This window comes from Corvus cornix, chromosome 3 (assembly GCF_000738735.6).
Source record: "Corvus cornix cornix isolate S_Up_H32 chromosome 3, ASM73873v5, whole genome shotgun sequence".
Lineage (NCBI taxonomy): Eukaryota > Metazoa > Chordata > Aves > Passeriformes > Corvidae > Corvus > Corvus cornix.
Window position 1 is genome coordinate 61,995,787 of NC_047056.1, and position 26,210 is coordinate 62,021,996.

A 26,210-nucleotide genomic window follows, 5' to 3' on the forward strand; every position below is an offset into this window, starting at 1 on the left:
GCCAGATATTTAACAATTAACCACAGAGAGGAAAAAACTACAAAAAAAAAATCTGAAAAAATTATCAAGGACAACCGTGTGGATCCAGTATGGTGGTTGCAGACATTAAAAGTGTCCATAATCTGGTCATTCCAAAGGACAAAAAGCAACTCCTGAAAGCTCTGATATTAGTAGCACAGGTCAAAGCTGGAAATTTCCACTTTTATTGGAACACTTGTTACTGATTGACAAGAAGTACCAGCACCAGCCTTCACAGATGGCCAGCCAGCAGCAATGCTCAAGAAAGCTGGCATGCTCCAAAGAGTGAAGTGCTGTACTGCTAATCCAGGGTAAGTCTATTTTCTACCCAATACTGCCATGAGCTTAAAAACCACACCACCACATCTGTTTCATCATCTGTAATGTGGAGGGAAAGAACTGCAGTAAATCTGTTCTGGAATTTTAGACACTACACCTTCTGATAAAATGAATTCTTAGATTAAGTAAAATACGTTAATTTCTCCTCTCCAGTTTTCTGACTTAGATCAGCGAATTTTAAATATCCCATCTAGCATCTTTTATGTTTATTTGGAGGGTGGAAATAATCCCAGTTTCCCTGGGTAAAACTCAAAGAGAGTTTTGAGCTGTCAGAAAGTTTTTATTTTCTTAATTTTAAGACTACAATGTTCCCACACATCTTAACAGACTTTCTATTTTCAAAGGCAAGAAGTATCCCCATGTTTTGTGTTTACTTAGCAAAAGAGGTTATGATTTATTCAGCACTCCGTTGCTATGACAACAATTTAATAAAATCTTTTCCATAGGAAAAGGATTCTGGAAAGCTATTTTGCTTGCTTTAGACATCTATTTGATTCTCTCCCTTATAACCTTAGTTACTGCAAGCTCTCAAAGAACAGCCTTAGGCAGAAGGCAAATGAAGAAATCCCTCCCTTCAGATGACTCCTTTAACTTTGCCAGGAGTTCACTGATTAGGCTTATTCAATTAAAGCAGCACCACAGATCTATTTTGTCACAAATACCAACCTGACTCTTAACAAATTCCCATCATGCTCCTCCTGTTGTCTTCTGCTGACAATGCCAGATACTCTCTCCTACTGTGGTGTTCATTTATCACCCCAAACTGCTCCTACACATGCAAGGAATTCTTCTGGAAGTGGCTCAACAAGACACCCTCCCTGCACTAAAGCCCTGGCAAGGGAGAGACGGCCCTGCCCTGTCACCAGTTCTGGCTCCCAGCAGTGCTCCTCTACTTAGTGCCAGCCCCTCGAGCCACCACTCCCCTCCATATCAGCTGAGTGAAACTGCAAGAAAAAGAGAACTGCAGTTACACAGCAAAGGAGGATGTTACAGAGAAGCTGCTCAGAAAGAGTCACACCATACTACAACTTTTTTATTTTGACAAGGACAGTAAGCTCATAAGGCTGGCTGACACACATCTCAAGTTTCTCCAAAACTGATAAACTCCTCACTCCCTGCCTCAACGGAACACTCTTCATAAAACTCAAATTCCATGAAAAAAAGAGGAAGGGCCTTTAATATTTAATTAAAATTGGGAAACAAAGTACAAGAATTGAGAACAACCCCAAAGACAACAACAGGGTACATGGAAAGCTCTGGGGGAATATGTGCTGCTCTATACAGTGATTGCTGCACACCCACTTTCTCAGATCGCCTATGTGGCAAAATTTCCTGATAGTAGAAAGCAGTTTTAGTATTGATTAAACTGACTGAAAACAGTCAGAAAGAAATTTAGTGCTCAGTGACTCAAATGGCAACAAACATTTGCAAGGAAGCAATAAAACAGTAGGTGAAAATCAATGGCCAGTTAAAGCAAAACCCACAGGAAATGTTCCATACATTGTGCAGCAGTAATGGAGCTGGAACCCACCTCCAGGGAAAAAAACCTCAAGAAGTGCTATTTTAGTATTTTTTATATGAGAAGGACCAAATTAAATTCTTTCAAGAATTACATTCAGAAAAAAGTGAAAAGCAGATAAAAATAAATAGCTTAGGCACACTGTTTGCCAAAGATGTAAAAAGGTACAAAGAGCAAATATGAAAATTCATCATGGCAGGGCCATGGAGAACACAGTGACAGGGATACAGTCTTTCACTTTTGGTGGTTTGGTTGGTTTGTTTTGGTTTTAGGGGTTTGTCTGTTTTTTTCTTCTTTTGTAGAAGGAATCTACATGGCAAGCTGTTAGAAGGCTGTACACCTGTGGGCAGACTCTTGAAAGATACCTGCAGGCACCCCCTTTTTTTTCCCTGCCCCTCATTCTTGAGCATCCCTGCCTGGCCCCCAGCAGAAATCAGGTATGGTGGGTGCAACAGTAACGAGACAAGAAGCACAGCAAGCCTCCAGAGCACAATGCCATCTGAGGAAAAGGAGACTTGTCTCAAAGCCTGTAGCTCAAAGAAAAAAACTTTTAAGCTACTTTTGTTAGCAAAAGAAGGTGCCTCTCTCTCTGCTCACCACTTATTCTGTCCCCAGGAGTTGTCCCAATTTTTGTACAAACCCATTTGCTGCAGCTGCACAGGGACCAGATCCGGGAAACTATGTAGGTTAAAGGTAACCCAGCAAAAATACCAATACACAAATCATTTTTTCAGAATTGGATCACTCCCCCATTAGCTCCCACTTGGCTGTGCTACCCTTGGTATCAACACAGAAGGAGAAGGCCATAAGCAGAGGCAAGGCTGCTCCTCCAAGAAGGCCCTTTGCCAAGATGGAAGGGCTGGTCAAGCAACAGCCTTGGTTGCTCTCTGTTATGTTGAGATCAGTAAAAAGAGGAGGCCAGAAAGCCAAACCAGGCACACACCACACCATGCCCAACAGACCTCTGGACAGGAGCACTGAAGTGGTCATGGCAGCTTCTTCCTGCTTATTCCAAAAAGGTGCTTTGGTGATGGGGAATTTTCATAAACATTGGTGCTCCAAGGGCTAGAAGATGGGCAGCTTCCCCTGCTGCAAAAAGGAAACAGTGACTCTGCTTCTCCAACAGCAGCAGAGAGAAAAAAGCATTGTTTTCTCCATAAAAAAGATCTTAATGTTGAGTAAGTTGACTGAACTCCATAAGTGAAGTCACCTGTCAGTGTCTGCTGACAAAAAGAGTTGCAGTGATCTAAAAGTGGCTATGGTTGAGAAGTCAGTGAGCAAAGTAAAGTCAAAAATTCAACAGTTGCTTTATTTAAAAGACCATGAACAAAGATAGCTTAGAGAAGGAGGGGACTTAAAGGACCTGTCTTTGCATTAGCTTTTGCTTTTCTTAAGAAAGTTACTTTGAAAATTACCATTTAAATGTTGAGGTGCTCTGCATCACTGCACCCATCTGTACGGCATCAAACTACCAATCCAATACCGCTTTAAAAAAAAGTAGTTTAAAAAAAGAAAAACACAAAGAAAAAACCCACACTTTCTCTTTTTTATTATTAGAAGAGAAGGCCAAGGTTTTTTCTCTTTTAAAAAAAGGCACTAAAAGGGAAGCCAAACCGATGGCTTTAAATGCTAACTTTCATGATGACACCAGAATTATCCAAATGTCACTACATATTTCTCATGGATTCTGTTAATAACAGCTGGAGATGATAGTGTAAGAGATGCTGTGCACAGGCTGCAAACAGGTTAAAAACTTACCTATTCAGGAACAAATTTACAGCAAAAAGCACACCAATGTGAGTGAAAAAAGGTTTTATTTAATGCATTTCAGAGTAATTGCTAAAAACAAATCTCAACCAACCAACTGCATATCTCATTTCTGTGTTTGCATTCATTGTCCTCAAACAACCTGCAAGCTATTTTGCATGTTGAGGAGTTTAATGGCTTTCCTGAACAGACTCCCCATGAACTGGCATGCAGCACAGAAGAAATGTCCAAGTGCAGTGAAGATCTTGTTATATGGATTAAAGTTCTGAAAAGACACTCAGTCATGCTGATAACAGGTGGGGGGAAAAAAAAGGGATCTGTAGTTTCAGTGTTTAGAATAGTGGCTGATATTGTCTCATACAACAGATATTTCCTAAGTGAGAATGATGATCAATCTAGACCCAGAGCAGGTGCCTGCATCATCTTCTATACAAAATAATATGGCACCACCTTTTTAATACTAGAGCGAAAAGACCAGTAACCATAGGTATAAAGATGACAAGACAGGGAGAGCTTGGCTACTTGGGACAGTCACATAGCAGGCATGTACAAGGGCAACTTCTCACAAGCATATCCTTAAAATGAGAATTTGACATGGTCTGATATTTTCCAGCAGCCATACCATTACAGTAGTGTAGTAGGTGCTCAATTACACTCATAAGAGATAAAATGTGTATTAATTACTACATCTTAAAACTCCTCCATGAGTTTTACATAAAATACTATGTTATTTATGCATTTATTTTTGCCTGAAGAATAGTTTGGATTTTTTCATTTTCACTTCAGCTGAAACTTTTAACATGCAGTCAAAACGCATATGGCTGGAAGGGGAAGAAGCAATTACTTCAGGGAAAATGAAGAAGCAAAAAGTAAATCTTGCCCTCTGTCAGCATGATGGAAGAAGGGTCACCAGGAGGACACAAGAGGCTCTGCTCCATCTCCGTGTTCTCTGGACTCAGCGAGTCCATGAGGTCTCACTGCACTTGAAGCAGTAGCTGAACTAGAATAATAAGGTGAAGTTACAGTGCTCTTGAATTTAATCCTGTAAGGCAGCCCTTCTGCTTAACACCAAGTGGCCTCGCTCCCTGCAGCAGCATCCAGGAGGCTGAGTGCCGCCACCTCCTCCCTGCAGATGCAGAGCAGGAGGGTGGTGGGAGCAGCAGGCCAGGAGCTGTCCTCAGTCTCCTGGTATTTTCAAGGACAATGACTTCCTGCCAAATCCAGCCAGCCCAAGCCAGATAAGGGAGGTGCTCTGAGACATTCTGTCCTGCTGCCTGCCATTATGCCCACTTGTCCATTCCTTTCTGGGCTGGGAAGGAAAGCTTCCTGGCATGCTGGGTCCTACCCCTGCTATGGCAGGTGGGTAGGGAGCTGCTGGCCTCCCCTTCCCTCTGGTGCCCTGGTACTTCTCCCTGCAGCCACAGTGCTCTGGACCTGCTCCCACCACTCGTGCCTGGACAGCCCAGCTCCTACTAGCAGCTTTCACTGCTCTGTAAAACCTAACAGTATGGTTCCTCACATGCATAAAATTGCTCAAATGCATCCATCCATGGGACCAGAGTCATATGCTGTAGTTTTGGATTGCCAAAAAAAAAAAAAAAAAAAAAAAGAGTTTTGGCAGTATTGTAACACAGAACATCTCTATAACAACAAAAAATCCTTCTCAGCCTCAGGCAAGCAGAACTGGTACATGCAGCACCTGCTGTGGTCCAGGTGGAAAGAGCAGCATCATCTTTTTAACATATAGTTCACTAAAAGGTAAGTGAACATACAGATAAATCTTCTGCTCAAGGAGATTTGACTTTTAAAGATTGTCTGATTGAAACATGTGATTAGCACCTTCAAGCCATTTATTTAAAGAAGCATTACTGAAAGCAAAAATCCATGACAGAAATGCACTGTTATGCCAAAACCATAACATAATTTAAACTAAGCTTACCAGTGACTGGCTAGCTGTTAAGCTTACACCTACTGAAACAAAAATAGCCAGTCAAGAAAAATAGTTCCAAAAGCCTGAAGTTATTAGCAGTATATTAAGTGTTATACAACACAAGTTCTCTGTGCCAGAAACTGCTGTCTCACAGGAAAATACTCAGTGTATTAAGACACCCAGAGAGCTGATTTATGGCTCATTTTCATTACAAAGGTTTTCCAGCATAAGGACAACTACCTCTCCTCCCCAAATTCTTAACCACTTCTGCTGCTCTCCTTGGGATTTTGTCTCACATAAATCAACAGGAGGAATCCCACAGATCTCAGTGGAATGGCATGAGAGACTTAGAGCATAGCTAAAATACATGCTCACATTTCAGATGATCCTAAGAAACACTCCTCGCCCTGACTACAGAGCAGGACAGAAAAAAACCACCACAAACCTCCACATACAAATCACCTCCGCATAATCAGATTGGCAGGAGCAGGGTGGAGTGGAAGAAATCCCTTCCAAACACAGTCTGGAAGCTGGATTAACACTGAAGGCATGCAAGTTTACCATAGGGAACCTAAAGCCACCAGGAATATCCTTACAGCATCTTACCCTGTTCAAAGCCCCAGAGCAAAGGAAAAAAGCTTCATTTCCTTGGGGAGGAGGCAGGAGTGGGGAGCCTAGTGCCCAGAGGCATGCAGCAAAAACTGCAGAACATGAAACTATTAGTTCAGATACACTGCAAGCAGACAGGTATCCAGTGTACCCACAGAGGATCCACAGTATTTCATCTCTTACCCACAGAATTCCCTTAGTTAGCTATATAATGCTTTTCAATCTTTCAGACCGAGAGGGGAAAAAACTGCCCCTTTCCAAAAGCATGTTCCTGCAAGTATCGTTCATCCCTTTCCCTTTAAACACGCAGCACCATTACCAGAAATAGACTATACAATGTTAGCATGGCATATGCCAAAACCATACAGGCAAAAGCCCTGAATGAGGGCAGATACAAAGGCAGGCAATTTCATTTCTGAGCCAGAAACACCTTCCCTGAGGGTGCATGTCTAGCTTCTTATCAGCCTGTGTTTTCTTCAATCCAGCAAACTCTGACTTAGCTCACAATGCCGACTGTTCTCCTTCTCAAAATACTGTACAGCCCACTCCCTACTACCACGTGGTACAAAGCACAGGAGAACTGACCAGGACTGCTGCCAAAAGGAGGCAAGACAGTTGCTGTTTCTCACAGCATGAGCAGATGATGATGAACAGCACCACTAAAAAGTCAGTACCATTAGGCATCTTTTTAGGTGGCTGCTCCTGGAAGGCATCTTCATGCTGGAGCAGCTCAGTGATGACAGCTCTGTCATCTGTAAGAGACATGGCAAAACCAGAAGGCTGAGTGGGACCACCTCCTTTCAGTAGCATCTTACACAACATCACCTTAAAACTGACTGTCAGGTATTGTGCTACATTTCCACTAGTGTTTAAGCTAGACTTAATTTTAAAACAGTTCACTGGGGTTAAGCAGAATTTTATGCAGCAGATACATAAAGCACCTAAGAACAGAAGAGAACACACACCTGGGAGGCTGAAAGGACAAGACTGTACCTGCAGACACTATGGAAACAAAGCAATTTAAAACTGTAATTATATCAGATACAGTAAGAAGTCTGTATCTCACCTATCCAGAAAGCCATCTTGTGAAGCTCAAATTTGTAAATTTTATAATCTTTAAGATATGTCTTTAAATCCAAGAGCGAAAAGGTCAATGGCATGGCAGACCAGGAACATCCAGTACACCCCTCAGTGCCCAGCATTCCCAGCTGTAGGCCACGGGGAAGGGAAGTAGAGGAAGACAAATTACATTGCGACTATGTTAATAGCAACTCTTATCAAAACTGCACAGATGTCTACACCAAAAGGCCCATCGTGTAACTATTTATGTTCTATAAAGGAGGCTAAATAAGTTTCTTTTTAAAGGCTGATAAGAGACACCCAAAGGTCCCTTTGGGAAAAGCAAATATAAGGTCATTGCATGCTTCTGTCTAACAATCCAACCTTACAAGAATCTTGCAAAGTGAAAAATTGTGACATTACTGGTGTGACACAGACAGTACATTTGAAGATTAAATAAATTCTTTTCTCTGCACAGTCTGTGATACAGCTCTCAAAGAAATCAAGAACATCAAAAAACTCCACTTTCTTCCCCATCTTAAAAAAAAGCCTCTTCAGACAGAGGCCACACTGTTACCCAAGTCTCACTTCACATGCAGGGGGAAGTGAATGGGTGAAGAGGTTAACCATGCTTCCTGTCTTACACAGGCTTTGTATCTCCATAAACAGCAGTTCTGGTACTGGAAAGTTTTAAAGAAGCCTGAGGAAAGCCTTGGGGCCCCATTAAATACTTTCACTAACTCTGTTACCAGTAACAAAATTCTTCTTCAATCCTAAATGACTCCACTACTGTTGAGGATGAAAGCACTGGAGAGAACCGAGACTACAGAAACCACTAGCTTGTTTATGTTTCCCAGAGGAAGCACTCACACTGGGAATAATTCTGTGTTTTAAAGACTAAACAGAAAATGGTGATTCATACTCTTTTGCGGAGTTCTATCCTGCACCACAGAATTACAAGACTGCTAACACAGAAACCTCAGAATCCAGAAAGCAACTCCAATGTGAGATGAGGAAACAGTTCCCAAGATAAACAGCTGTTCAACTTTTCCCATGCAACATTTCAGAAAAAGCAGGTTCAATTTCCCTCCCAACTCTCATTCTCCAGATTTACACTTATGATAAAAAGAAAACTTTATATAAATATACATACACACACACTAAAAGGTTTGTGAGCAATGAATAGCAAGTGTCTCTCAAGCATCTGAAGGACCTGACCAATCTCCCAAAGCTCCACCCAAAAGGTCCTAATGATGCTTTCTGTGAAATTCTAGACATTTTTAAATGTCTTACACCATGACAGTTACAAAGGGCAGCTAAAATACTGACCTACAGTGCAGCAGGCAGAAAATCTGCTAAAAACATTGTATAAGTACCTGGAAGGTCAATCATAATACTGTGTATTTCAAAAACTATTTTATGGCGTTTTTCAGCTATCCACCATAGCAAATCAACTATCCTGCACACACACACACCCTAAATAACAGAGCAAATAATAACCATTGCACCCCATAAATCTGAAGTAGTGATATATTCAGCCTTTTCTTACAAAACAGAATGCCTCAGGCATACATGTTATTGCCTGAAACAATGTGAGTAAAATGCAATACTGTTATTCAGTTTCAGTAACAGAATTATGAGGTGATGTTTATATATCTGGAAGCTGAGTTAAGATATTTTCATTGTACAGCTGAACTGAAATGATGTATTATTTCCTAGAGTCATTTAAAAAATATTTAAGCATCTCCAGGATCTTGGCTTGACTATTCTTCACACCCAAGATAAACCTCCATGATGGTTTGTTTTAAAAACAATGTGTGGAAAACTTTTCCTCCTAAAAGCAAAAAATAAATTATGGGTGCTACAAGAAACCTGAATTAACATCAACACATTGGCTCAGCACAGTAAGAACAATTGCAAGGAGGCAACTGCTGTAAAAATAGTGAGCTGAGGAGCACCCAAACACTTGAAGTCTGTTACATGGCTATAATGAGTCTGACCAACAAGAACCACACCCAACAGAAAAACTTATGAAAAGGTCTCACATATAGGAGATGCCTCCAATAAAGTATCTTTGTGCATAGATTTCTTATCTAGGTTTTCCTCTGTCCTAGCCACCACTGATACCCTCTTTCCACACAGTCCCTCTGTGCTCAGTGTGTTTTTCTTATTTTATCATCTTACTATGTCTTAATAGCCACAGGAATAAAAAATATGAAGCGCACAATTACTGAATATGGGAAAAAAACAGAAGACAGAAAAAGTCCAAATGAGATGCTCATAAATCTGATAGCTTGCAATATGCAAAAGACTGACCAAAGGAATGACCACAGCATGACAGACCAAGGGTCTGTGCAAGGCAACATCCTGCTTCCAACAGCTGCCAAGAGCAAGGATCAGGGAAAAACCATAACAACATGACAAGTACATATAATGCCTTCCCCAGCTAAGCTTTCCAGACTCTAGCTGTTTACAGCTCAGTAGCTATGTATCAGTGATTCCTACTGTGGGAATTGTGAATACTTAAAAGGAAAGCTAAGGTTAGGTCATAGTCAACTATGTGACTGAAGAGCTGTACACCACTTGTATGGTTTTATTCATTTTTAAGCATTAAAAATAATTAGAAGGGGGAAAAAGCTGTAATTGGAGCTGGTAACAAGTAAACAACAACTGCAGTAAACACTCATATATTTTTTAAATCTTGGGTTTAATGTATAAACCTTCATCTGTATGGATGTAAATTTAGTTATCTAAGCCAAGAATCTAAATTAACTTAGAATGTGCTGTGAATTCCTTTATTTCCCTTAGATCTTGACATGATAAGGAAACAGGAGGTGAGCATCAAGTTATACAACTGGCTTCAGGTTCTGTCAAAGTATTAGCAATCTGGAGCTAAAGGGAGCCTCTGCCTACTGGGATGGCCTTTGAAGCATGTCCTAGACATTTATGTAGTTTTCTCAAAAGAGTGACAGTAGTAAGACAAATGTAAATGCAATAAACACAAAAGCACCCAAATCCCAGTGAGAATAAAGTGCTTCATCTTTGGCTTCAGAAATTTGGCTCTCAATGGTAACCAAAAAGAAACTGAAAACTAAAATTCGTAATTCCCCTGGACACTCAATGTAAGTATCATTTTTACAGCTCATCTCCACACATATTCTTCAGATTAAGGTCACCATAACAATTAATAAAACTGATGTAAGTATTTTGGTCAACTTGTTGAAAAGCAGCATTCTTTCAAATAAAGCATGCTTACTTGTTTTCCCTGCTAAGACAGTAGTAGGCAGCTACTTGACACAGGATTGTACAAAGCATGGAAAATGCTCAGTAACTTGCTGTGATGAATGCTGAGACACAGAAAACTTGAAACTGAAATAGTCCCTTTTGTCATTCTTTCAAAAACTGTTTAAACTCTTCCCTTATGATTTCTCATCTCCTTTAACTGCTTGTCCAAAGATATCTAGCATCACACAATAGCACAAGCAAATCAATTCCAGTTTCAAGCTATACATTCAGCTTTCCAGACTACCAATTTACACCCAAGGAAATTCTTTCTGCGTGATACACAACACTCATTTTGGTAGTTTCTTTCTAAATTAAGCTAAAATTTTAATGGCTATTCATTTTATGAGGTGACATACCCCTGAACTCAAACCTATACAATGGGCAAAAGAAAACAGAGAGGCTCTCCATTCTTTAAGGTGAGAGGGAAGATGCACAGGCAGAGGGAAATAGGAAGTTGTACCCAGGTTCACGGGCACATAATCACAATAAAAAGCACCAAATGTCACAGTAGAATCAATATACATAGATGTGCCACTGTACATCCATTACACTGTGCCATCTGTTTTTGGACTTGCTGAATACCAGCACAGATACTGGTGCGTTCAGGAGCCAGTGACACAGAAGGCAACAGAAAAACCTACAAATGTGGTTGGGAAAATAAGGCAAGAAAACTTAACTACACAGAATAGTCTTTAAGTAGGAGTAACAGTTAAATAAGGACTTATTGCATAAGAGAAATTTATGCTCACATGTTACTCTTATACTTTCACTTCTTGCCTGTTAAACTCCCACAAGACGTAACATCTTACCTACACAAGAAATCTCTTTAAAAAGCTTTGAAGACATTTCTATTTTGTTCGAAAAAATCACTTTTTTCGTTTTCTGCCAACTAAGGCAAAAAGTAAGCCCTTTACCACAAAACAGAGTGGGTAAAGTTGCATTTCGTAAAAAGCAAAAACTGATGGGGGAAGGTTTTATTTCAGCTTCACTTGCCAGAGGGAGGGGGAAAGACCTGGGAAAATTGAGGCACTCAGACCATAACTATGTGTAGTGGAGAGATATGATGGCTGAGTGGGTCTCTTCTACAGAGCAATTTCACATATTTTAAAGGATAAATGTGTAAACAACAATAAATTTTGGGGACAGAGATGCAGACAATTTCATGTTCATCTTGGTCTTGCAATTCAGGAGCTGGTTTGTCTGCACATATTTTGGGATTCTCAAGCTAACCCTTCCAACAATTGCAAGCATAATCACTCAGACACTGAGCACCACCCCTACCAAAAGCTGCCCAGGAAGCACCAAGATTACACTACCCTGAAGACCAAAAGCCAGCTTCTGATGGGAAGTCAGACACTTTGAGATGCTGGCAGGCCAGTAAGGGAACTGTTTGTCCCACTGCTCATGTTCACATGTTCCCCAGCTCTGCCAACACAGAACTTGGGTTTCTGTTAGCAGAAGCTTAAGAGAAAAAGCATCATCTCCCATTTTTCAGTTAATGCTTTTCACCTTGTTAACATAATAATAACCTTTCCCCTCACGTTAAAGAGTGAGATTTTCTATTAAAATTCATGTATTTTCATTTGTAGGTACTTAGTGGACTATATTAAATATTTTATTCCACCAGCATTGAATATAAACATTTTCCCCTTTATAACCAGGACATAAGCAAAAGGGATCCTTCTTCTCAGCCCTGAGTGGAGTCCTTTTCCCCACCCTTCTGACAAGAAGCACAGATTTTCCTCCTGCTGGCAAAAAGTCTAATCCATTTCCCATTCTCTTCCTTAGTAAATAGCAGAGTCTTCTCCCATGAGCATCTGATCACAGGCAAAAACAACAAGATTAAAGTAAAGGTGAGGTGAAGAGTCTTTGCTTCAGGAGGATGTTTACATAAATTTAGATTTTGTAAATACTACTCTTATCTTAGACTCACAAAACATAATAGTAATAATACAGGGAAAAATACAGTAATGGAAGTACAGAGGTGCACATGATTGGGAACCAGCTAAGGTTGCTCTTAGCTTAATACATATGAGCCCAAGCTGGCATGAAAAGCAGCATGTTTGAAGCAGCACACAAAAGTGTATGAGAGTCAGAACTTACCAAACTTGGGTGCTTAAATTTAAGGACAGAACAACCTTCCACAAATTCCAAGGTACAAAACATCCCAAACTGGTAGCAACACCAAAGCATGCATCTGATTAAATTATCTGGGTCCCAATATGAGGAAACTAATCTGGTAACTTCTGTGTCAAGTCAAAATTTTTAAAAGTTTAAAAAAACCCAGGGACATGGTTGGAACTGTCTGTACTAAAGGCAATATAATCTGCCTATTATTTTCAGGTATTCATATGACATTTATATGGGTCATCATGCAAAGCATTTACACCGTTCATCTGCAAGATCCTGTGGCACCTGTTTACTATAGGAAGCGTGCTACACTCAGGATGCTAAATGCAAATGAAGTTCTGCTTCTGTCCCTGTCTGCACACACAGACAATGTACAGGAAGAAAAGCTGGGCATGACACCTACTGACAGACTTCAGCTTCTATTAACACATGACCTGAGGGTCTGCATGCACATTCTTGTAAAAATCATCCATGGCTTTGCTTAGAGTGAGGACTTCACATAAGGGCCTGCAATATATATAAAAAAAAAAGATGAAAGCTGGGAGGGAAAAGACAGGTGATCCCCCCCAAAGCTACACAGCAGCTAAGTGCTAGAACTATGAACTGATTTCAGATGTTTTTGAACCTGGCTAAATGTCCTATGCCCAAACAAGGCATGCTGCCCCTGTGAATTTTTAAAAGAAAACACTCACAAGATGACAGAGAAAAGCAGATTAAATACAATTGTCAAGGACTTTCCTGAAAGCCTCTTGAGGCTTTCCACTTGCTTAGCAGACAGCACTTAGAAAAAACACAAAACATTCTCAATACTAAAGCGTCTTACTCAGACATCTGTCTCAAAGCCTGAGTCTTCTTTAACACAAAATTACTTGTTCCTTAGTACAATCCTTTAGCTACTTCTGCTTTATCCTTCATAATGCCCCCTCTGTTTTAGGTGCCATTATCCACTTCCCCTTCTCAGAATCCCAAACTGCAGCATTCTGCCAACATCAACATAACTGCATTTCTCCAAATGGAAAGCAAGTCACCAGACATCAACACATGACCAAAACTGCCTCCAGTCTTTAGCCACCCTTACATAGAACCTGAATAGCAATAAAGAAGCAGCAACTTTTCCCCACACTACTTCTAAATGTTGTGACAGGCATGTCTCTAGATGTCTGTAATGCACTTAGTTTCCAGTTATTTAGTACTGAGTGGAGAGAGGATGCTATTCTCCTCTTCAACAGAACAGAAAACATCCTTGAGGCAAAGATGTTTTTTAAACCCATTTCCTATCCCCTCCCAAGAGTAAGTGAGCTTTGGTTGTTCTTGTACATCAGAGCTCAGAGATGATTAGAGACCTGCTAAATTAACAAAGACAAGTTATTAGGAAAGCAATATCACTTATTTCTTAAAAATCACCAATCATTAATTCCAAGTGATAAAAATGATTGATTGAAAAAACATTGCTTTTATTTACAAAGATGATATGGTTTAGCCAGCTTACCCTTTCGCAATTAGTCTGAGATAATACTGCTTAATCTGTGCTTTATTTGAAATCAAATAAACTTCAGGTTTAAACACACACATGTTTCAGATATGCCTTGTTTTCATCAACACTGTCCAGGAACTCAATGCCAGAAGCCCAAATGCAATGCAATTTGTAACTGAGTTCCCAAGAACAGTTTAATATTACAAATTAGAATTATAATTCAAGTCTCCTCTACAACCCAAAAGAAAAAAATGGCCACTCCAGTATCAGGGATACAACAAGGAAAGCACCTTCTGGATACATACTGCAGCATGGGCTTCATTTTTATACATACTTGAAAAGTCATAAAGCCTTGTGAAAAAGGCAGAATAAGGAGTTCTGTATTTTAATGAACATTGAAATAAGCCCTGTAAGCTTACCGAGCAAAATAGCCTTGTCGCCGTTCCTTCTTCTCTTCCTTGGTCTCCATTATTTACAGTCAAATGGGCAAGGTGAGCAGCCAAGTGAGATGCTCTTTTTCCCGTCAGTACCTCATATCCAGGTAGAGTCTCCTGTATATAACAGTTAAAAACAGGAAGTTCATAAATCAACATGTCAACAACACCTACAAAACCCAACAGGTTGTGGAAATACAACTGACCCAGTGACAAAGCAAAGTAAAACTTTAACCAGTGTTTGCTGTGCAATATCCACTTAGTATACAATAAGACAAACCAATAAATGCACTCAGGCCAGTTTCTCAGCAGTGGAAAAGACATTTTGCAAAGCCGGTAACCTAAAGAGCAGCATCAAGTTTTAAAACTCTGGAAAGATTAAACTACTTTCAAGTTTATACCAAAAAAATCTTCCAGGTCTCATGTGTTTCCTAGACAGGCAGACCAAGAGAAGCTTTGGAAATACATAATACAAACAGTAAAACCAGTAAGACACACAATGCTCACTTTGAATTTAAATTTTAAATTACTAAAAATACTATAAAATTGTGAGAGATCTGAAAGTTTTAAAACAATGTAAAGGAAAAAAGAGTGATCTACATCTATACAAGGTTTGACTGTTGTGACCAATATGCACGTTGAAACAACTATAGAGGGAGAAACAAGATGGACCTCTGGTTCTCCAGATGAAGTGTAATCACCTTGAGATAGGCAGGACAAGGGGAAGGTTATCTAGAAGTTTAAAAAAAAAAAAAAAAAAGGAGACCAGTAATACTGGTTTTCGACACGAAGACCACCACCTCTTGGCAGAATGCTGTACCAAGGCACCTGGAAACCAGGACCTGAGAATTTCTGAACTGCTTTGTAATTACTGTAATTAACAACATCCCACATCAACTGCTGTCCAAGACCCCTGCCAAGATGTTTTATCATTTTCCGCTCCTCAATATACATTTAACCTACCCTGATAGCTTGTGCACAGGCACTAAATAAGTTAACTTTAGAGTTTTTTATCAGTATTTCAGAATAAACTCAAACCAGAAGTTACTACTAAACATTTTAGTCTAATGGGCTGTATAACAAAGAAAGGGAAGCCATATAAATTATGATTCATAGCAAAAGAAGAAAAATTCCTCTGGGACCTAATCAGTTCCCATTATTTTCCCCTGCATTAAAAGATCACAAGCTACAAACTGCCAGATGTCAACAAAAGAGATGATGCAGCAAAGACAGACTAATCTACTTGAAAAGGCCAAGAACAAATGACGCTAGATTCTACTAGAAATGCTTGCCACAATTTTCTCTCATTATTGATGGATGATCAGTCCAGAGCATATGAAGCTCATTACTTCAAAATGCACTTTTTCTTACTCATTACTTTTGAATGCATCCAGTGCATCAAAAAGAATCAAGTTGCTCTGATTTTCACACATCAGGTAGTCTTACAGTAATGGGTACTCTTTAAATGGCAAATATCTGATATCTTTACCTTTATGAAGAGAATACTATTTTATGTCTGCAAGATAACGCATGATGCAGTCTTCACCTGGTCACAGAAACCTACGTGACAATAGCGTAACAGCAGCACCAGAACAAATTGGCCTGCTCAGATGTTCAGTCTGTATGAAGATACCACAAACTTCCTGAGCATTCTGATGCATCTCTATCTTCCCTATTGGGGCAGGTTCTTAGATCTTCAGAGGATCAAAACTGGTGGCTTCATGAGCACTGCCTTTGAGTTACAGTAAGTCTTTCAAAGTGTACAACTACACCCTCCCCAGTGAATTACAAAAACAGTTCAAAGAAAGAGGAACCACTTTTCCCCCTTCACCTGCTTTGCCTTCACTACACTGTGATGCGGCATGAGGGCACTGAGAGGCCAGAGCTGAGTCTCACACTGAGACCAAGAACTATTAAATAACCCCAAAGCATCAATATAGTACTAAGCCCATGACCACAATGACAGCAGGACCGAAGGGAATGAGAAGAGGGAAGAGTCCCTCACCTCACTGAAACAAGGTCAGCTGGGATGAACAGAGGCAAGACAGATCTGTCCTCACTGCCTAATCCCACGCAAGAGTCAGTGGTATGCTCTTTCCATTTATTCTCTTCCCCTCCCATCATCTAACATCCCCAGCCAGGGAAGTCACTGGCCTGCTGCAGGCTGGCAGACAAAGGGAGCACTCCTACCCAGGGAGCCAGGAGAAGAAACCCCTGCCTGCCCACATCCCTGTCAGGCCCAGTGCCGGAGCAGCCACCCCCTGCTCCAGCAAAAAGGGGCACAAAAAAGGAGAGAGGAGGTTAAGCCTGGACCTAACCACAGATGCTACAGGAGGTGCCAGTGCCAAACCAGCGAGGCACTGCTCAGCTCCCCAAGAGTGAGGTCTGCTGTTTGCCTTCATCAGTGCTAACCAAAGCCAGCAATGGCAACATGGATATGGAGCCGGTTCTTCTCACATCAAACGCAACTCCAAGTCCTTTTACAGGGTGAGGAGGAATAAATCAAGAATTTTTAAAAATTAAGTAATTATATTCATAACAGATGGGCACTCAGAAAATTGGAATGCTAATCACAGACCAGACACATCAAAGACATTCAGGCAATTCTTTTCTTTTGCTAATAAAAATATACAGTAATATAATATCCAGTCACCAATTAGAGTAAATTTTCATAATAGAGTAATTTAATGTCAGATTCCACCCTGTTGACTTAAAACTTACTTAGTTTACCTTCTCAGAAGAAACAACGGTGTTGTTTTAGAGAGGCATATTAAAGTCTTAAAATTACACTTTGAAAACATAGTATTAGAAATAGCGAACTGATTAGGAAGGCTGACTTCTGAAGTTCTGAGTTTACTTGTGTTGTTGGGAATTTTGTACTAGTTGCCCTAAAGGGAAAAACAAAAGAGAAAGCCTGACAGCTAGAAGGAACATAGCACAGACTGCAGTTAATTGCTACAGAAAACTAGTATTTAGTATTTCTGAGAGGTCCTTTTCATTTTTTAGTTTTTTAAGTAGTTACAGCACAAAACCCACATTTACTTTATAGGTTGTCACTGACATTTTAAAGTTACATCAAAAAAGGCAAACCTACTCCACACTTCTCCCCTATCTGTCCTTTGGTATCTTACAAGAAAAAAATCCAAGGTATTCTTTATTACCTGCTTAAAACATTATTGAGGCTACATGGTTAAAATGAATCTTGGTTTCCTGGCAGCTCATTTCTGATACAGACAAATACTGAATCAGCAGACTATTAAAAATGTACATATTTGGGGGATATTTATATGCTGAGAAACGGACACCTTAGTCATATATCATGAGTTCAGTCCAAACTCAAATGATGACAAAGCTGATTTTATATAAATTTCAGGCTCAGTTTAACATGTTCTACACACTGAAACAGAAGTAGATTTTGAAAAGCTTATATTACATGTCTACAGCAATGCTAATTCTTTAATTTGGCATTTTCAAGGTAAACCTGATTACCAAACAATGCATTTCATTAAGGAGCCTGTTAAAAAATTGCCACTCTCCAAATTCAGCCAGTGTCACCACGTGATAGTTACATAAAGAAAAGAACAAAATACATAAAAATATACTCTTCTTTCTGATTTTAGTCCTATTGCTCTGGGTATTTTAATTCATATTTACTCATTTCTGGATACTTGCTTTGTCTATCTAGTCTTGCTACCAGGGAGTTTTGGGGATGTTACTGAAAACTTGTAATTAGGAGGGGAATGCTCCAGCAAGGCCACAAATGGAAAAAAAAAAGCTTTTAAAATATAATAATCACAGGAACAGAGTGAACTCCTGACCGTGGATACCCACACCACTTCAATTGTCACCATGCTTCCAAGACCTCCAGTACCTGCCTCCAGGTCCTGCTGTGCTCCCTGCAACCTGGCAGTGCAGGACAGCAGCTTCCTGCACTGGTACATTCCAAGTAGCAGCAGAAGATGCTCTAAGTGCAAATATAAACAAAGGGAAGTGGAACATTAAAAATAAGTTAGTATGTGAATAGAGCACCCTTTAAAGACTTTGATAGATTTACCAATTTCTCAAAACTATTTTTTCTGCCTTTTCCTTCCCTTCTCATGCATGAAGAATAATGTACCTTGCTACTTGCAGTTTAAGTAGTTCACATTTTCATGACACAAGAAAAAGTCCTGCTTGCTGCGCTCAGGGGTAAGCCCCCAGAAATTCTGTCTGCTGGCTCTAAAGCATCAACAAGCAATCCTTCAGTTGTGGGCATTATTTTCCAAAACCATGCACATGAACAATAGTACATATAACAGCACAGCAATGCAGAAGCCAAGGATTATTTTTAGAACATTCAGTGGACTTGATAGCTTGTCTCTGACCATCTGTACCCACTGTAAGTCCTGGAAAAACATGCAGAGAAAAAGAAACATTCAAGATCACGCAATTCTCTGGACATATTTTTCATGATCCTGTAGAGTCAATATCCCTCAACCTTTCACAAGGTAAGAAAATTATATAATTCCCTGCTTTGCATATGGGGAGCTGAACTGTAAGAATTGCCTCCACATGCTCAAATGAGAGCAGAAGAACAACGGGTGCAAGTATCCTCCCAGCAGCTTTAATCTACCAGCCTCAATAACCTGCAGCAATGAGAACACGGGAGGAGACTACTTTGACAAGGAGATAGTTATTATTTTCTATGAAATTTAAACTGACTAACTTTGGAAACCAATAGCACAGTCTCGATTTCATCTGGCTCTGCAGGTATATACACAGGAATTACAGCTCAGATCCACAGAAGAAAATAAAAAGCCTAACTCCTCTGAGGATCCAGGCTCACTCGGCTCCTTCAGCATGTATGAAAAAAAAAATTAACTGACTTTAGGAAAACCAAGTCAAGGGTAGTGTATTCCAAATCTCAGCAGGAGCCTCATGATGCAAGAGACAGTGACAACAATCACACTGTGAACAACAAGCAGGAAGGTGAGAGGTCCAAGCACAAATTTTCCAGTTAGGAAGGCAGAGCAGATTAAGGCACAAGACCCTCAGTGGGACAGCCAAGCGGACATGGCCACAGCAAGGATGCAGCAGGGAGACCTCAGTGTGCTGAGGGAACAGGATGCTGCCCAGACACGCCACATAGCTCTCATCTGCTCTCTGGTACAGTGTCCCACACAACAGTAATTTTTTACTTTTACTTCTCTATGATACCTCTGCCCCTGAGACTAAAAACACCACACACATCTGTTCACAGCACTGCATGCTTCCTATCACCTGCAGAATTCAAAACTGGTCATGCACAGACGTGAAGCATTACTAATGATCTGCCTTAGATCTGCAACTCTGCAACTGAGTGTCTGCTTCTTACGAATAACAAGCCTTCTGGGTACATGTGCCAATTCTGACCCCTAAAAGATGCAGCACGAGAGATGACAAGGGTTACACCAATAAGCCAGTACTAAGACCAAAAAAAAGAAAATATATGTTTGTAGTACTTCAAGAGCAATAATAAAAATATCTATCATGTTGTAAGAGTAAGCAATTGTAGAACAAATCACAGATAGAAGGGAAGGAGTTTCAGCGTATTAGATCTGAAATTGAACCCTTGGGGGGTGCTAGTTGTGCCTCTGATGAGCCCAATGCAGTTACCAGAGCACTGTGCAGATGCAAATAAATAAAAACACACACCACATAAGGCAACAGAAACAGTTTAACACAGGAGACATTTTAATTTGCTACTGGTCATATAAATGCCTATTATTAAGCTTCACAAGCCAAAACACTAATAATCACTCTTGCATTCATTTCCATAGACCTCCCATTTTTAAAACCAGGAAGGTGAATGCACACTTGCACATTATGAGAAATACTAAACTTTGCAGCATTAATGCCTCATTGACTGGACTAACCAGGTTGAGTTCTACTGCTTTTAGGTTCTGCTAGTATATTTTACTTGGTGTAGTAACAGAAATGCAAAGCCAGGAAAGAGAAGAGAGTAAGCTACAACTTTTTTTACTCTTTTCTTTAGGAAAAATGACCTAGGAAAAAATGAGATTGGAAGCTTTCAGAAAAGTATGCAGCACGAGGAAGTAAAACACAGCACAGACTTAATACATTCATTAGAGTGGACAAAAAATTGTTTATTCTAAAGCTATCTGAAATATGGAATTATTTTAATACAATTACATAGTTACATTATTATGATGTAAAGTGTGCAGATATTTCTAAAACATTAATAAGCTCTATAAAGAAGTTTCAGTCCATTACACATAATTGGTGGGTGCTAAACTAACCCAGGAGAGCTACTCCACCTGAGGTTCACTCGACCCTTGCTTGGTGAATAACCCCTCTTTATGCTTTTAATCTTTGAAGTATTATGCCTCCCACGTTTCTTGTGACAAGGGTGCACTCTTAAAATCCACAAAGAATAAAAATACAAAAATTAAGAGACTGAAAATAAATGTGTAAGCAGAAGCAATTTCTAGACTTCTTGTTCATATTAAACACAGAACAGTCAAAATTTCTGTGTCTCCAAATAGAGAGAAACAAAGAGATTCAACGTGGCTATTTGCATGCTGTGGGCTCTCAAGGACAGTGAAAATAAGATCTGGAAATAAGACAGACAAAGAAAACAATCACCCTTGCTCTTGACGAACAGGATACAATGTTTAGGAGGTTATTATCCTCCCTACAGTGGTGTAGTAAACTAAAAGTTCAAGCATTTTCATTCCCTATTAATGGAGTAAGAACAGGCTAAGCTTAGATCACCTTCAGTTCCCCTACTGGATTTCCAACACTGTCCACAAGAACAAATAAAATGAGAATCAATGTAACAGAAACATTTCTGATTCAGAAACAGAACAGTAACAAAACTTGATTCAGCTCCAAAGAACTCTCCAGATGAATTATTCCTGCCTTACTTGGGAAGAGGCTTTAACCCACTAACTCAGGCTGTTACGTTTCACACAGAATAAGGGGAAGCAAATGAGCTAAGAAATTCCACATCACCAGTCAGGTTGTCACGAGACAAAAACATCAAGATTTAATCTTCCCTCATTGGCCACTGAACATCACCAGATGCATTTTCCATATGGAACAATATATTTTACTGTTTAACTCAGCTTCATTTGCTAGACAGAAACTGGTTACAAAACACAGCATAAACTATTAACAGGCAGAGTGCTATGCTATTCCAAACATAAAAGTGCAGTGCTGTTGAAAATCAGGCCACCTGGGGAGATTTTCATTTTTAGGCCAACAAGAACATTGCTGCAGATGTTTTAAAATAATTAATACCTTCATCTTACTGTATCTCCTGTTTCAACCTACCCCAATTCCATTAAGCATCAAGTCCAAGCCCTCTGACCCTGCAGCTTTCCACACTCACACTGTACAGGTATACACAGTGTTGCCCTCTACAACTACCTGAAAGAAGAGGTGGGGAGGTGGCAGTCAGCCTCTTCTCCCAGGCAACTAGTAACAGGACACAAGGAAAAGGCCTTAAATTGTGCCGGGGAGGTTCAGGGTAGATATAAGGAAACAATTCTTCACTAGAATAGTGGTTAAGGATTGGATTGTACTCCCCGGGGAAGTGGTGGAGTCACCATTCCTGGAGTGTTCAAAAAAATGAGCAGACATGGCACTTTACCATATGGATTTGTTTGAATATTGGATCTGATGATCTTGGAGGTCTTTTCGACTCTGTGATTATATGAATTACAAAAGGATGAAGTTTACCATACCCAGAGAGGGTAAGACAGACATCACTGTTCCCTTACCTCTGCTTGGAGCATGTAGGGATACCCACAAAAGACTTTTAATGTATGTATTCCCCAGCATTCAACTAAAACACCAAGTATTTGCAGTTTTCTAAAATACAAAAAAACTGATGAACATTCAACACATCAACTAGCATTTAGACAATCCCCTTAGCACTACCTTGCTGTTTTGTCAGTTGACACCATCATGTTCCTTGCTCTTAACAACTGCTAGTTTCATGATCTGTTTAGTATTTCAAAGAAAGCTTTGTACATCTGTTTTGTTAAGGTCAAGACAGATACATACAAGCAACCACATCACACCCAGACCAAATGAATTACAGGTTCTCTACAAGGTTCATAAGGGACATGATCAAGTCCTCCTTAGATTCCTCTCTTCCCATACTCAGAAAGCTGCTAAAGGCTGCTGGAGCCACACTGTCACATATTGCAGGGCTGGCAACACTCAAGTTGTTTCTACGAATTAGGTTACACAGGCCACAAAGTGGGATTTGCACTGTCAAAACAGCAGCATCATAGCAGACAGCAAGCCAGCAGACAGCACAGTAAATATCCTTTGGTGATCAAGGGGACCCTGACCAGTCAAAGCGCCAAGACAAAGAATTTGGGCTTTCTCTCGTCTCGGGCTGTTAGAATCTGTCCATGGAGCAAGCAGAGACCAGTTTCAAGTATTACTGCCCTTTGCCTTTCTCCCTTTCGCCCACTTCAGCTGCTTGGTAACACTCCTCCACCCAAAATTATCACACCAATGACTCGCAGCAGACTCAGCAGAAGTGGCTCTGTATCTGCATTTCAGTTTATACCCCACCATGCCAGCTCACACCCCCTTCCAGCAGGCTTTGCTGCACACCCTCACTTCTGCCACAGCAGGCAGACCTGCGGCAGCAAGCTTGGGCAGAAAACCGTCCGTGTGACTCCCTGAGCAGCGACTTTGTTCTGTGGGCATTAGCGACCACACACGTGGAAAGATAAGTGGCAGCATTCATGGGATGAGAAACAGACTACGAAAGACAAATGCATGACTTCAGCTTCACAGCAAACTTGCTCTCTTCTCAGCTCTTTTCTCACCAACACAAGAAAGGCCTTTATACGAAATGTAAATAAAGCTGAGGTAGAGCAGAAAGAGACTGGTGTTTGAAGAGTCTTTAAACCACAAAGATGTGGCTCGATGCTTGGCACAAATACCTATACTGTCAATCACAGGTACCATAAATGACTAACTGTTTACAATTATTAATTAGTTTAGGTCCCAAAATGCTTAAGCATAAAGTTAGGTTTATATTAAATATTCCTATTGTACTCCATGAAACTTGGTTAACACGTTCTCAATGCTTTACAGGACAAGATCAAGCAACAAGAAACCCACAATGAACAAATCCATCAGTCTAACAGGAAGCATTAGAAATGGTCAGGTTTTTACTTCTAGCACATTTCCAGCAATATAAATAATCATGCAGTGAAAATTACTGGAAACTTCTCTTTAAAAAGCACTCCATCATTTTCAGGTGTTTAGAAAAAGAACCTCAAATCAACAGAACCTCAAATCAACCCAGAGACACTACACTGTGGAAGGTAAGTATTGAAATACTTCAATACTTCAAAAAAGCAACCAGACGCAAGAACTACTTGAAGGTAAAATAATCGTTTTTAAGTTTCAGCTTAACACCTCTTTTTACAATTGACCCTGATTCATGCAAATTCCAGGTCATCTCTTCTTCTCTGTCATCTATCTCCCAAAGGAGAAGCAAGGAGGCTGAGGAGTGGGGGCAGAAAGGAGTCTAGGAGTAATGCAATGCAAATGTTTTCCTATCTGAAACACTGTTAACAGAACCAAAATGCCAGGTTTCCATAGCAACCTGAACTGTGTCATATGCTTACACTTATGTATATTAAGTACATTGAACAGTTTAATTGTAACATAAAATCCTGTACATTTGTAATGTACAAAATTAACACTGGAAACATTCACTATTTACTTTTCAGTTGCTTAACCTGCAAAATGTATTGCATTACAGTGTGTTGAGTGCACCCTTACATTGCACCTATGCAACTTCATAGGTTCTCCAATACTGGCAGTGTTAGGTGCATCAAAATTACAATGATCAACAATAAATCAAAGTCTCTTCACACTGCATAGACCAAATCCTGTTTTTAAAAGCAGAAATGTTTCTAATTATTTCCTTCTTCCTTGCAAAATCCCTTTAGGCATTGTGTAACAGAAAACTATTTAGTTGTCTTGCCCTTCTGAAACATCCTGAAAACCTCTATTATCTTACCATTTTTCCTTCCTTCATCTCCAGATTCCTGTAAACACTACACACAGTTGCTGACCTTGTACCGAGTCACCTTGTGCTACATACAGCGCAAAAACTCCCCTCTCAAACGGAATTCCCCTTGCTATATACCGGAGCACAGTCACAATTACTACTAATTAGAGAGGGTCTCTTTGAAGAGCTGTTTGCTTCTTCAGAAGCAGAAACAGAAAAGTTCTTTATACTTTTGTGTGTTCTAATCATTTGTGCTAACTGCTCAAAATTATTCAGGTTAAGTAAAATTACCTCTGTCTATGTATGCAGAAAAGATAGAACAATGTTATGATTCATGCAAAACTGTTACATGCCATCCTTTCTTCAGCATATCTAATCTGGCTTTAACTTGCTCAACTCGGCGTCTGTTCAATCAGTGAGATAGTTCAGGGCTTAGCTAAACAACAAAAAAAGTTAAAAATACACCTGAATTAAGCTTGAGTACTGTTGCATAAAAAACAGATGTGTAGAAGTTTTCTGGTGAAGCAGTAGCAGTATATATTTTACTTTCAGACTACTCAAGTGTTTTAAACATTATTATAGAACTGAGGTTCTCTTGTTGAACAAAACAGGCTGATTTTGAAACTAAAATTCAAACATCTTACACTGACAGTATTGACAAAGTAACTCAGCATTCTGAAGCTAGGTATTTCCTTTTGCTGGGGGGGGAAGCAACCACCACAAAGTCAGAAAAATGACAAATAGCTTCAATTCCTCCAGTGTTGCATTTTCACAAAAGCCATCCATCTCAGCCACATCAACCAGGTACCACAACAGAGACTCTGAGCTCTACTCCTGATGTGTGAAGGGGCCACCTAAAACAGAGAGTAAACAAGAATAAGAGAATAAAGGTAGGTATTTATTTGAAGGGCCTTCAAAGGTACACCCTGGGGAGCCAGAGGCTATTGCCAAAATGCACCCCAAGTTGGACAACAGGTCACGAGTTCTTCACACTTCTATATGTTTGGTTCATTTGCATATCAGGGTTAATTCTCCAACTAAAGCTTCAGTTAATGATGTAGTTTCCCCAAGCTCACCCTCCTCTTAAGATGTTGGTTTACACATTTTGGGCATAGGACAATCTGAGTGTCCTTGGAGAGCAGGCCTGGAGAGGCTTTGTTATGTCTACCTAGCACGATAGAGCAGAAGTTAACAGGCCACAAGAAACTTCAGAGTTACACACTAGGCAGTACAGGATTTGAAAAATATGAAAGTTAAAACCTAAGGCATCACTCCTGTATCAAGTGCATTCAGAGGGACTACTCACTCATACAGATTATGCTTGTGACACCTAAGCACACATGTGCACAAGCGGGGCCCAAAGATGAAAGCTGCTAAATTTCTGTTCACCACAGGTGACACCTAACATAGCTGGTAGCATTTCAAACAAACTTTGTGTTCTCTTGTTTATAGCTACATCCTTGCCCCTTCTCAAGTTGAAGCCAGCCAAAGCAGTTAATGCATTAACAAATTTTGGATTTGGTTTTGTTTTGCGTTTTTCCATGTTAAAGCACCTATTTTTGAGGGACTGTAGTCCTTCCATTTTTGGTGTTAAAATTTGTCTTTGAAAATCTGTC

The 26,210-nt window shown here is 40.0% G+C and overlaps 1 protein-coding gene across 4 annotated transcripts in view; it reads right to left on the minus strand.

Moving 5' to 3' along the window:
- The window catches only part of NCOA7 (nuclear receptor coactivator 7), an 87,100-nt gene that overhangs the window by 47,152 nt on the left and 13,738 nt on the right, over positions 1–26,210 (minus strand). For all 4 annotated transcript variants that reach the window (XM_039568539.1, XM_039568540.1, XM_039568541.1 and 1 more), the window contains one exon: positions 14,550–14,681. In XM_039568539.1, the coding sequence (XP_039424473.1) occupies positions 14,550–14,599 (50 nt within the window). In that variant the 5' untranslated portion in view covers positions 14,600–14,681. The remainder of the gene's footprint in view (positions 1–14,549; positions 14,682–26,210) is intronic.